This window comes from Dasypus novemcinctus, chromosome 30, assembly GCF_030445035.2.
Source record: "Dasypus novemcinctus isolate mDasNov1 chromosome 30, mDasNov1.1.hap2, whole genome shotgun sequence".
Taxonomy (NCBI): Eukaryota; Metazoa; Chordata; class Mammalia; order Cingulata; family Dasypodidae; genus Dasypus; species Dasypus novemcinctus.
Window position 1 is genome coordinate 23,599,619 of NC_080702.1, and position 13,504 is coordinate 23,613,122.

General features: G+C 36.0%; 1 protein-coding gene across 10 annotated transcripts in view; it reads left to right on the top strand.

The window, feature by feature from the left end:
- LOC101415219 (butyrophilin subfamily 3 member A2-like) overlaps window positions 1–13,504 on the top strand; it is a 158,620-nt gene that overhangs the window by 35,103 nt on the left and 110,013 nt on the right. For all 10 annotated transcript variants that reach the window (XM_058290217.1, XM_058290219.1, XM_058290216.1 and 7 more), the window contains exons 3-4: window positions 9,978–10,259; window positions 12,421–12,534. In XM_058290217.1, coding sequence (XP_058146200.1) covers window positions 9,978–10,259; window positions 12,421–12,534 — 396 coding nt within the window. The remainder of the gene's footprint in view (window positions 1–9,977; window positions 10,260–12,420; window positions 12,535–13,504) is intronic.

The window sequence follows — 13,504 nt, forward strand, 5'->3', positions numbered from 1 at the left end:
TGAAGTTTACTGTTGGAATTTCATTGGAATTCTGTTGAATCTGTAAAATCAATTTGAGTAGAAGTGATATCTTAAAGGTATTTAATCTTCGAAATAAAGAACACAGAATGTCCTTCCACTTGTTTAAGTCTTCTTGGATTTCTTTTATGAATTTTTGTAGTTTTCTAAGTATAGGTTTTTTATCTCCCTGGTTATGTTAATTCCTAGATATTTGAGTATTTGTATTAGTATTATAAAATGATTTTTTTCTTCATTTCCTCTTTCCTCCTCAGATTTTTCATTATTTGTGTAACTTTTTCTGAGATACTTTAAGATATTCTATATTTAGATTTATTACATTGTGAATAGTGAGAGTATTTCTTCTTTTTTTCTGAATTGGGTGTCTTTATTTCTCTTTTTTTTCCTAGTTGCTTTAGCTAGAACTTCTTGCACAATGTTGAATAACAGGTGTAAAATCATTTCCTTGTTACGGATCTTGGAAGGCTTTCATATTTTCCCCATTGAATAGAATTTTGAATGTGCGTTTTTCATATATGCCCTGTATTATTTTGAGGGATTCTCCTTCTATTTCCATCTTTTGAAGTGTTTTATCAAAAAGCATGCCAGATTTTATCAAATGCTTTTTCTACAACAGTTGAAATGACATTGTGTTTTATTTCCTCCACTTTTTAATGTGGTGTATTACAAGAATTGATTTTCATGTGTTGAATCACCTTTGCATACCAGGAATTAAAAATCAATAACTTTATTGTGTTGTCTATTTTATTATGCTGTTGAAATTTGTTTGCACATACTCTATTGAGATATTTGCAACTATTTTCATTAGAGAGATGGGTCTGTAATTTTATTTTCTTTTGGTATTCTTATCTGACTTTGGTGTTAGGATTATGTTGGTTTCATAAAATGAGTTGGGTAATTTTCTTTCCTCTTCAATTTTTTTGAAATGTTGAGCAAGATTGGTCATAATTCTTTCTGAAATTATTGGTAAAAATCACCTGTGAATTCACCTGGTTTTGTGTTTTCTTTGTGGGGACTTTGATAACTGGAATCAATCTCTTTATTAGTGATTACTTTGTTGATGTCTTTCTTCTAGTGTCTATGTAGTTCATGCAATTTTACAAAGGTTTCCATTTCATCTAGTTTGTCTAATTTATTGGCATGCAGCTTTTCATAGTATCCTTTTATGATCCTTTTTGTTACTTAGAGGTCAGGAAAAATGTTCCCCTTTTTCATTCCTGATTTTATTTTCCTCTTCTCTCCATTTTCTTTGTTAGTCTATCTAAGGGTATGTCAATTTTATTAATTGTCTCAAAAGCCAGCTTCTTAATTTGTTAGTTTCCTCTATTATATTTTGTTCTGAATTTCAGTTATTTCTGTTCTAATCTTTGTTTATTTCTTTCCTTGTGATTGTTGTGAGATTAGTTTGGTTTTATTTTTCTTGTTAGTCAAGGCATTCAGTAAGGACATTTTAGGTGTTCACTGTACTTTTGATGGATTTATATAATTTTTTATATCAATGTTAGAAGTCACTCCTTCATACAAGATAATAACTAGAATAACAATAAATCTTCTTTGGTTCATGGTTACATTCTCCCTCTTATTTTTCTTCAGTCCTCAATCTTCAGGTATTTTGGACAATGTCCACTATGACTACTCCATGTTGAGGAAGGATGTGGATATTAGGGATAGAGGAAAGGAAATGTTTTGCTTGCCATTGATGGTACACCTTGTTTGGTGGATGACACTGGTCCTTCATCATCATTTTGTTAGTTTTCCAGGCCAAAACGTTAACTGGAAAGTAGTAATTGCACACAAAACTGTTGGGTTTCAGGACTCATATAGGATATGAAAATCTGAACATGTAAGTCTCTAAGAAATATATTTAACAGGTGCATTGAAATTATAGGTTCAAATAAAGGTGTCCTTATATTTGCCTAGTTCTTCTTCACATGAACAGTAACCAAAGGAGAACAGAAGTAGCTATAGTCTCATCAGACAAACCAGACTTTAAATACAAAAATATTACAAAAGATACAGAAAGCCATTATATTTCAATAAAAGGAGCAACCTACCAAGAATAAATAACAATAATAAACATCTTTACATCTAATCAAGGTGCCCAAAAATATATGAGACAAACTCTAGTAATACTGAAGGGAGAAATAGACATCTCTCCAATAGTAGGTGACCTAACATCTTCATGATATTTATTCATCCAATCCAAGTTTCACTTTCAACTTATATCTATTCTTGGGTCTAATGTGAGTCTTTTGTAAATAGCATAGGTAGGGCTCATAATTGTATCCATTATTCCAACCTCTATCTTTTGATTGGGCAGTTTAATCCATTAGTGTTCAATGTTATTAATATAAAGGCTTTTTGGGCTTTCCTGTGTCATGTTTCATTTTTGCCTTTTTTTTTTTTTTTACACTTTCTATTGTCCTTTCTGATAATTTTCATTTCTACACTCTTCTCTGAAATTCTCTTTCCTGTCTTTTCCTTTCAAGTTGCAGAACTCCTTTTAGTTTTTCTTTTTTGGTGTGGGTTTCTTGTTTACAAACTCTCTCATTTTATTTTTATTTATGAGTATTTTAAACTCACCCTTATTTTTGAAGGACTATTTTCCAGAGAATTATTTGCTGAAAGTTTTCTTTCTTTCAGTACAATAAAAAAATATCAAATCACTGCCCTTTCATCTACATGATTTCTGGTGGGAAATTAGCACTTAGTCTTATTGCAGTTTTCTTGAATGTAATAAGTCACTTTTCTCTTGCTGCTTTCAGAATTCTCTCTTTATCACTGGCATTTGGTAAACTGTTAAGTATTTTGCATAGAGTGCTTCTATCAAATTTATTCATTTGGAGTACACTGGCATTCTTGGTCACATATGCTCATGTATTTCATCAGGCTTGAGAAATTTTTGATCATTATTTCCCCAAATATTCTTTATGTCTTTTTTGCCTTCTCATCTTCTTCAGGAACTATCATAACATAGTATTTATTCTTGGTGTATACTGGTTTGCTTAATGCTATTATTCAATTCCCAGACCCCTACCCAATCTTTTCCATTCTTATTCTACTCAGTCTTTTCCATTTTTACTTCTAATCATTCTTCTCTCTTTCAAATTTTAAATGTTCCATCCTGTAATTTGCTGCTTCTTTATTCTGCTATTTGAAATCTCGTATTTTATGCCCCCAATGCAATTTTACCCTCATCCAATGTCTTTCATTCTTATGAGATCATTTATTTTTCTATTTCTTTGAAATTCTTCTTTGCTCACTGTGTCTTTTTATCAATTTTTTTATTGTTAAAAAAGTTTTAGATCACATAAATGTTACATAAAAATACAAGGGGTTCCCATATGCTCCACTCCCTTGTCCTTCCACACTTTCCCATTTTAACTACATCTTTTTGTGGTTCATTTCTTACAATTGGTGAAAACATTGAAGTGTTGCTACTAACCATGGACTACAATTAACTTCATAATTTACACTTTGTCCTGAGCAATTTTATAAGATTTGATAATGTATACATTGGCCTGTGTCCATTCTTGCAATGTTATGCCGGACTAATCCAATGTCCTAAAATTGCCACCATAGGACACCTATTCTTCCCTCTCCCATCCCTCAGAGACTCAGATGGCCACTCCCTTCATGTCAATGATTAAATGTTTTCCATTGCTAGAATAATAATAAACTTATAGTAGAATAATAAAAAGTCTACTTTAGTCCATTGTTCATTCCCTAATTTTGAGGATTCTGGAACTATAATGCCTAGTCTGTTTCTAGATGAGAGGGGGATAGATCCCATGGGACAGATGGATGGAGCTGTTTTGCTTGTGGTTGAAGACACTTCCTGTTCCTTACGATGGGCACTGTCTGTCAAAATCTCCTTGTTAGTTGTCGAAGGTGAGGCCATGAACTGGAGAGTAGGTGTTGCAACTCTGCTGAGATTCAGGGCTCATCTGGCACATATAAAGACCAAATATTTAAGTCTCAGGAACATACATTTTTCAGGTATAGTGCTAATTATGTGTTCAAATAAGAGGGGCAGAAGAGCCATGTGTAAAGAACCTATCAATGAGTCTAACTCTGTTATACTGGAGAGCATGTATTCCAAAGTAAAACCCACTGACAGGGTTCCAGATTCCTGAGCTGCCTGCCCTTCTTGTAGTTTCTATATATCTCTAGTGCCCTCAGGAGCCCTGCTATTTGAGGCAATCAATGAGATCTTGCTGAGACATGCATAAGAATAACCTCTGGGATGACGTCCTGACTCACTTGGAAATCTCTTAGCCATAAAAACTCACTTGTGTTTACCATTTCCCCCTTTATGTCAAGGTCTTTTTCCAGATGCATTGCTAATTATGCTTGGTCCCAGGGATATTCATACTCTTGAGTCATATCCCACACTGGGAGGAAGAGAGTGCATTTATATGCTAAGTTTGACTTAGAGAGAGGCCTCATTTCAACAATAAGGAAACTTTCTGGAGGCAACTCTCAGGCAGTATATAATACGAGGACAAGTTTCAATTTCACAAGAAAATGTTCTTTAATACAAGCATCAATGTCAAGGACCTGGAATAGTGGTTTGTCTTCTCCAGACATTGCCTTGAACTCAGGGGCTCCTTGCTGTCCTATTAGAGAATGTACAAGATTCATCAGGTTGGGTATTCAAAATTCTTCTGGTTATTGTATTGTTCTCCACCCATTAATAAAATGTCCCATAAACGATATATTCTTATGTCTCAGAGGCATTCCACATGTGAACTCCTTCTTGAACATCACTGACACCCCATCCCAGTGATCCTTCCCACCACTGCTCTGACCCTTCTCTGATCCAAATCCTCTCCAAAAATAAGGCAACAAAATAAAATAAATAAAATGAATAAGAAAATGAAATAATAATTTAAAAATAGCCAATGTCCTTTAATGTCCTTTATCCCTTTAACCATGTTTTCCTTTAAATCTTTGAATTTATTTAAGAGATTTGTTTGAATATCCTTGATTAGTTGTTTATATCCTGTTCATCATTGGAAACTTTGATTAGTTCCTTTGACAAGGGCATATTTCTTGTTTCTTAGTAAGGCTTGTAATTTTTTGTAATGTCTAAGCATTATGATGGTATGTTTAGATTGATGGTCAGTTCCTCTCTCTTATCTATGATTTTATTCTTTACCTATTTTGCTATGGCACTTCTTTGATTCTTGATTCAACTTCTATGTCTTTAATATTATGTTTTTCTAAATGACTAAATAATTTTTAATCATTTTCTAATCATGGTCTAAATGACCAGTGATCCACTAGTGCAGACCAATTTCCAACACCCTTGGAGATGGGCATAGCAAAGATGCCAAAATCCTCCTTTCTTTCTTTTCTTTCTTTCTTTCTTTCCTTCTTTCTTTCTTTCTTTCTTTCTTTCTTTCTTTCTTTCTTTCTTTCTTTCTTTCTTTCTTTCTTTCTTTCTTTCTTTCTTTCTTTCTTTCTTTCTTTCTTTCTTTCTTTCTTTCTTTCTTTCTTTCTTTCTTTCCTTCCTTCTTTCCTTCTTTCCTTCCTTCCTTCCTTCTTTCCTTCTTTTTCTTTCTTTCTTCACCTACTTAATTATTTTTCCCCACTGGAGTGCTCTTTCCTGGACAGTCAGATGTTTCCCTTCAACAAAGCTTTCCCTTAAGTCATATAGGCAATATGGGTTCACTGAAACCTCCAAAGGGTCTTCTCTGTGGAAACAATATCCTGGAGAGTAACCCTTCTGGGCCTGTTTTTTCAACCAGGTTTCACATTTCATACTCACCAGTCAGATGCCACTCAAATATTCAGCCTCCACCACATTTTCCCAGGTCAGAAAAACTCATCACTCCCATATGCTTTAGCAGCAGCCAGTCCAGGTCAGTAAGGAGGGTGTTTGAGAAGGCAGGATAATTTTAGATCTCTGCTGGCTTGCAAGGGGACAGTGGTTTGGCAGTGCCCAGACAAGACAGGTGGCAACCATGGGCCTCCACAGTCCAAATTTGCCAGCCAAAATCTGGATCAGCCGTGGGATGTGACCCTTACTATTACTTTTCTGAGGTAGTAGACCCCTGTGACTTTCTCAGGCCACAGTTTCATGCTAGGGGCCAAATGACCCAAAACTGTCTGTCCCATGAGTAAGGGTTGGGTGTCAGCAGCAGCAGGGACTGAGCTACTCACAGACCTTGACTGCAGTCTGTCTCCCTTTCCACCTGTCCTAGGTGTTATCTAGCACTCCCATGGACTCTAGAGCCCTAGAGCAGTTATTCTGGACCATTTCTGTCTGTCTTCTAGATTTTTTTTCTGGGATAGAAGTGAGCCCTGCAACACAATAATCCTCCAAAGGTCTTTATGTCTTTATGCCACTTTGAACCACTGCCAAGAAAGTAAGACTAAGGGTCACATCCCATAGCTGATCCAGCTTTGGCTGGCAAATTTGGAATGTGGGGGCCCATGGTTGCCATCTGTCTTGTCTGGGCACTGCCAAACCACTTTCCACGTGTAAGCCGGCAGAGATCTAAAATTATCCTGCCTTCTCAAACATCTTGCTGAAAGTAAAAAAAAAAAAAATCTCTTTACTGAGACTTTCATATTGCTCATTCTTTGTTTCCTGATATCCATTAGTTCCTTCTCTGTAGTCTCCTTCATCTCATTAAGCATTTTTAAGATATGTTTTAAATGCTATGTTAGGTAGGTCCACATTCTTGTCTTCTTTCTTGATGTCTTCTTGATTTTTACGCTTCTTCCTTTGGATGTGCCATAATTTCCTGTTTGTCTTGTATTATTTTGCTGAACACTGTACATCTTAAAATTTAAAAATGTTAATTCTGGAATTTATTCCCTGACATGTCTGCTTCTTGAATTTGTAACAACCTGGTGATGACAGAAATTTTCTTGAGCTTCAGCCCTCCTATCAATAAAGTGTGCCCATGTTGAATGCAGTGTGCAGAGTTTTCCCTTTCTTTCTGGGCTTTTACTTGTGAGTTGTTTTGGAGTTCCCTTTTCTATAGGAGTTTGGTTGTCCCCTCTGTTTCCCCAGGAGGTGGACTTTTCTCTCTAAGATATTTAAAACTGAAGGCTTTTTTCAGAGATTACCTCTGTCAATATTTCCCAACAAAAATGGAGCCAGGGTGACTGGTTGAAAGTGGCCTGGAGAGGGGATCAGAAAGGGAGTGAAGAGCAACTAAAACGGCTCCCCCAAAGCTGAGCTTTCTTGGCTTGCTTAGCAAATGTAGCGCTTCAGTTAACTGTCTCCCACATTCCAGAGAAGCAACATATTTAAATATTTCTATCCAAACCACCCCTTTCCTGCAAGGGTTGAAAAAATGTCTGATGCCACTTTTGTCCAGAGTGAGTTGATACAATAGCTGCACTCAGAATCTGAATTTACTAATTGAAACTAGGATCAGTGGTCAGTCAGGTCTACACCTGCCCAAAGGGAAGAAGATTTTTAACAATATTTCTATCAACAGCAACTAGCCAGGGGATGGACCCCAAGATAGAATACCACATAAGTGAAGGATGGACACTGTTAGTTACTGTGTAGAGAGAACAATTTACTCTTATATACAGTAATTTCTCAACCTCTTTCTCCCTGGGTGCTGTATTGTGTTCCTCTGCCTTAAGTTCCAAGATATTAGTACCAGGCTGTTCTGCCTATTTAATAGTTATTTTGGAGGAAAGACTGAGTCCTGCAACTGCCTTACCCAACACCTTCCTGATAATCCTCTTCAATCTTCACGTTTGAAAACAAATTTCTGCTACACCTGTGTTACCGTCATTAAGAAAGTGAAAGAGTGGAGAAAAAATGCATGCCTCTTTCTTTTTAAAATTTGATTTTTATTATTTAAATTTATTTTTAAAAAAGCTTTAGATTACATAAATTTTACAGAAAAAAAATATAGGCAAATCCTTTATTCCCCACACTAGCGCCTTCCCATAATTTCTCACATTAACAATATCTTTCATTAGTGTGGCTAATTTGTTACAATTGATGAATACATATTGAAGCATTGTTATAAACTGTGGACTATAGTTTACATTATAGTTTATGCTCTACTTAAGAATATAATGTAAAAGGTGCATATGTCATTACCCCTTACATCATCCTGGGAGGTAGCTGGAGAGACATATCCGTAGATAAAACGTGTATTACCCCCAAATTTTGCTATTATGGTAGTTATTTGTGACTACTTGAATATAATTAATATTAATTAAAAATTTAAAAGTCAGTTGCTCACTTGCACTAGCTGCATTGCAAGAGTCCAATAGCTGCTTATATTTAGTGTCTTTGGTATTGACCATGATGATTAAGAACATGCTTATTCACAAGGCACTTTATTTTTTTTTATTTTATTTTATTGACTTTGTAATAATATTACATTAAAAATATATATGTGAGGTCCCATTCAACCCCACCTCCCCACCCCACCTCTTCCCCCCCCCCCCCCCAGCAACACTCCCTTCCATCATAATGACACATCCATTGGATTTGGTAAGTACATCTTTGGGCACCTCTGTACCTCATAGTCAATGGTCCACATCATGGCCCAAACTCTCCCCCATTCCATCCAGTGGGCCCTGTGAGGATATACAATGTCCGGTGATTGCCTCTGAAGCACCATCCAGGGCAGCTCCATGTCCCAAAGACGCCTCCACCTCTCATCTCTTCCTGCCTTTCCCCATACCCATCAGCCACCATGTCCACTTTTCCCAATCCAATGCCACCTCTTCTATGTGGACATTGGATTGGTTGTGTCCATTGCACCTCTATGTCAAGAGGAGGCTCAGATTCCACATGGATGCTGGATGCAATCCTCCCACTTTCAGTTGTAATCACTCTAGGCTCCATGGTGTGGTGGTTGTCCTTCTTCAACTCCATCTTAGCTGAGTGTGGTAAGTCCAATAAAACAGATTGTAGGTGCTGGAGTCTGTTGAGGCTCAGGACCTGGCTATCACATTGTCAGTCCAGAGATTCAAATCCCCTAACTATATCTTAAACCCCAACATTAACTGCACCTCCAGCACATTAGCATGAAAGTCTTATGAAGGGAGATCCCATCTGAGTCCAGATTCATCACACATAAACACCATTTCCAAAGAGGGGCCATCTGACCTGGTAGTTAACCCCATCGGCCATGACCGTAACTCCCATGGGTCTCTTTAGCCCTCAAAGGAACCAATATCTGGGGGTTGTATCTGCTTTATCTGTCTCTCTGACTCTGCTCAGTTGTGCATAAGGGCAATCCTTCTGCCAGCCTCCAGACTCTTTTTTAGAAACTCGTAGCCATATAAACTCATTTCTCCTTTCCATTTCCCCCTTACTTTAGGTCAAACAGCATTTTAAAGTCATGTTATTTTATGTAGACAGGGATATTCTGCTGATCCACATTGAACCTTCCGTATAAGGTCATTTTCCAGTTGCATCATCAGTTGGTAGTTGATAGTGGTCCCTCGGTGCCAGGGAGGCTCATCCCCAGGTGTCATGTCCCACGCTGGGGGGAAGGCATTGCATTTATATGCTGAGTTTGGCTTCGAGACTGGACACAAGGCACTTTATTTAAAAGAACTGTTCTAGAAAAATGATGAATAGGCATTTTAGGGACACCTTGCTATTTATATCAGATAAACATAAAATGATTTGGTTTCATTGGCTACAACAAAATTGATACAATGTTCAGTGACACAACTTGAGCAATTATCAGATAAAATTGAGTTACTTGTCAAAGATAGAGAAGGAAATGAGGAAAATGATATGGAACTGCTTAGTATTAGGTAAATATTATAATGCTGGTGTAGCTTATTTAATACTTCTCTCCCCAGTCCTTGGAGGTCAGTAAATTTTTTACCCTCATAATCACATAGGAAAGTTAAGATCCAGGGATTTTCATTAATAAGCATATGTTCGCTGGCCCATGTAAAATGTACTAAACTCTTAAAGAAGTGCACTTCGTCTTCCTTTCATTTTCCAGGCTCAGGAACAGCGCCTCATATTCACATTGACCATGGTGAAGCCAAAGGGCTTACTCTGACCTGCACATCCGTGGGGTGGTACCCAGAGCCCGAGGTACAGTGGAGAGACCTGCAAGGACAGCGCTTGGCACCAGACTCTGAAACCAAAACACCAGAAAGAAATGGCGTGTTTCATGTGGAGACATCTATAACGCTGGACAAAAGTTCAAAAGAAAACGCAGCCTGTTACATAAGGAACCCAGTCCTCCCTGTGGAAAAGGAAGTGCTCATTTCTGTGACAGGTCAGTTCCTTCAAGATCAGCATCCTGAGGTTTTGCTGCTGATCAAGAAGGTATAGCTGGCAAAGACCTTTGACCAATAGACCTAGAATTTGTAACTCTTATGTGGGAGCTTAGTAAAATTACACCTTTGTTCTGTTTTGTATCCCTTTATCAGTCAAATAGATTCCATTATTTTAATATACACGAGATGAATGGGATGTGCTAAGGCAATGTAAGGATAATGAGCTATTTTAAGGAATCACTCAAAGTCCTTTTATCCTTCCCTAAGCCCACTTGCTAGGGAAAAGCATTCATAACATTTTTTGTTTATTTTACCATTTTGAGTTTGATTCCTGACTGCACCACTTACCAGCTTTATGACACAGAGCAAGTAGCATTGTCTGTGTCTAGCCTCAAAATATTTAATGAAATTTAATTTAGGAAAGTTAAATAGTAATAATAACTCTACCTGCCTGATAAGATTGTTATAAGGATGATCTGGTAAAATTCATATCATAGGTGGACAAGAGCTCAGGCAACTCAATTTACCCTCTATAAATACTCAAAATGAGTGTTCAAAGAAATAAAATTTTGCCCAAAAGCATCCCTGCAATTTTCCCTATTTGTTTACCTTAGGATATCTCTCTATCCTCATATATTCCCCCTCCCTTTCTTTTCAATCTCCTTACTCTGGCACCCACCACTCTCCTTACCCATGTTCTCTCAATTTTCTTTTAACTATATTTTCCTCTTGGATCCTTCAAGACTTAACCCTAATATCTTCCTTTTCTGTGTGTCTTCACCAACCTCATCTGTGTTAAGTGTCCCTTTCTTTATCCTTACATTAGGTTCAGTGTATGTTTCAATATTTTTACAAGTAGAGTCTTATCCCTTTGAGGACAGTGCATCTTACTTCTTTTATTCCTCATTACTTAACATAACATCTAGTCCAAAATTTATTTTTGCAAAATGGATAAATAAAAAAACATTGCATGAATTTTACTAACAAGTAAAGTGTTATTTCTTGTGTGCTTCAGTTTTGAAAGCCACACTTAATTAAGATAATTAAAGGAGAATTTAAGTTTTAATATGAGGATAGAAAAACTCATGTCCTAAAATTATTATTTTTTATTTTTATGACAGACTAAAGAAAGATAAAGAGGAAGCAAAATAACCAAAGCCTTCTTATAATATTTTTACACTTAGGAAAGAAATTAAGTTACATTTAAAACATGAGTATGAACTGAGAAAGGAACAAAAACTGAGAAACGAACAAATGAATGTTCTCAAGTCACCATAAGAGAAAGCTCTTGGAAACCTGGATGCTGAAGATTAAGAAATTTTAAAAAATCCTTCTTCATATTTATATAATTAGACACAAATTCAAGATGAATTAATTAAAAATTAGTTGATTCATTTGCAGCCATATTGTTGAGAAGTTTTGAGTGAAATTAATCCCTGAATGAGAGTGCATTGATAGCTCTTTTAAACCTGCATGAATCAGTAGAATAATATTGACACCATTGCATTATTACTGATTTAAGCTGCTAATCATGAGCTGGGCATCTTGGAAGGGTCTGAGTAAACTAGAACATTTCTCTGGCTCCTACACCATGAGATCTGTTTGGCTTATCAATCAAAATTCTTACAACCTCTCATTTAATTTTATACATTATTAATTTCTATTCTCACTCATCTACATATTGGGTCAAATGCATAAATAGTAGAAAATAAGTGGATGAGAAGGCTACATGTCAACATCAGGTTAGGGACACAATAAGAGGAAGAAAGAAAACTTTATGGAAGGAGAGCTTTTAATGCATTTGCAGCATCTTATTATAAAAAAATTATATGTTACAAATATAATGATAAGTTAGCATTTATAAAGTCTGAATGGTGAACACATGGGTATCTTTTAGACTATTTTTATAAGTTTTGCATGTTGAAAGTCTTTGTAATTTCAAGAATTTGTATCCTGTATTTCTGAACATTGGGAATAAACAGGGATACAAGAAATTCTGCAGGATTCTTGAATCTGAATTCATTAGAATTGCAGTGATAGCTTGACTAGGAAAGGTGTCTAATAATATATCTTAGGATAAAATATCTAGGGATTGGTAATTAAGAGCTAAGTCACCTGTTGTCAAACTGACTCTCATATGAGATGGTCCCTGTCTTTCAGATGCCTTGTTCCCCAGGGTGTCACCCTGGTCCGCGATAGCACCTGCAATTGCGGTTCTACTGGTCATAGTTGTGATCCTCTCTGTTCTACTAATGCGTGCTAGAAAATCAAAAGGTAAATTTGGGTCTAGCATCATTTGTCAGGGAATCAGAGGATAACTCATTTCAATAAGAAAATCAGACATGGTCCATAAGTTATCTTTAGAATTTGAAATTGTAAAAAGAACATATTAAGAAGAAAATTATTCTACTTGTATATATTTGGTTCTACATCTTTGTCAGATAATAAAGTGTGCATGGTCAAGGTCAGCTTTCTCATCAGAAAAGAATTCTTGGTTCATAATTCAATCAATTCCAGTGGCAAAAAGTGACTATTGTAACAACAGATACATTATGTGCAAACATTTCCTTTTTGTTTTAAGGCAGAAATACAGTATTTGGTTGCTAGACCAAAGAATGGTAACATATAAGGACTGGAGTAGTAGGCATAAAAGGACAAGAGTGGGGATTTTTTGAAGTAATTGACCAAATGAGCTAATATTTAGAAAATTGGCCAGTCTAATATCACCTCCCATCATCCATCATACACCATCAATTCATTTAACCACTTTGCCTTTAATTTTATATTATATTACTTTATCTTTATTTTTCGACCTATTAGCCTGAGCTGACAACATAGGAAAACTGTATAAATAGTTGGGGATAAACTACTAACACATATACATGTACGTATATGACCAAATTGTGAGTAATATAAAGACAAAATTATTTATCCTGGAATAACATTTTTCTCTTAAGGCTGATTGTTTTGGGTCCATGTATAATTAGATAAGTCCATCTATAATTAGATAAATTTATATAATAGATTAAAAGACTGATTTAGTAAGGAACTTCTATACTTTATAGGAAAGGACATACTTGTATATCATTTAGTATACATTTATAGAGCAGCTACTATCTGTCAGGATCTCTGCTAGGTTGCCACCTGTTAGGGTTGTACCAGGTACAATACAGTTTTGGTTCTTATTCCTTTGAATAAAGAGAAATATATTTTGTTTATTGTGTATATCCTCTAGCTCCCTCAC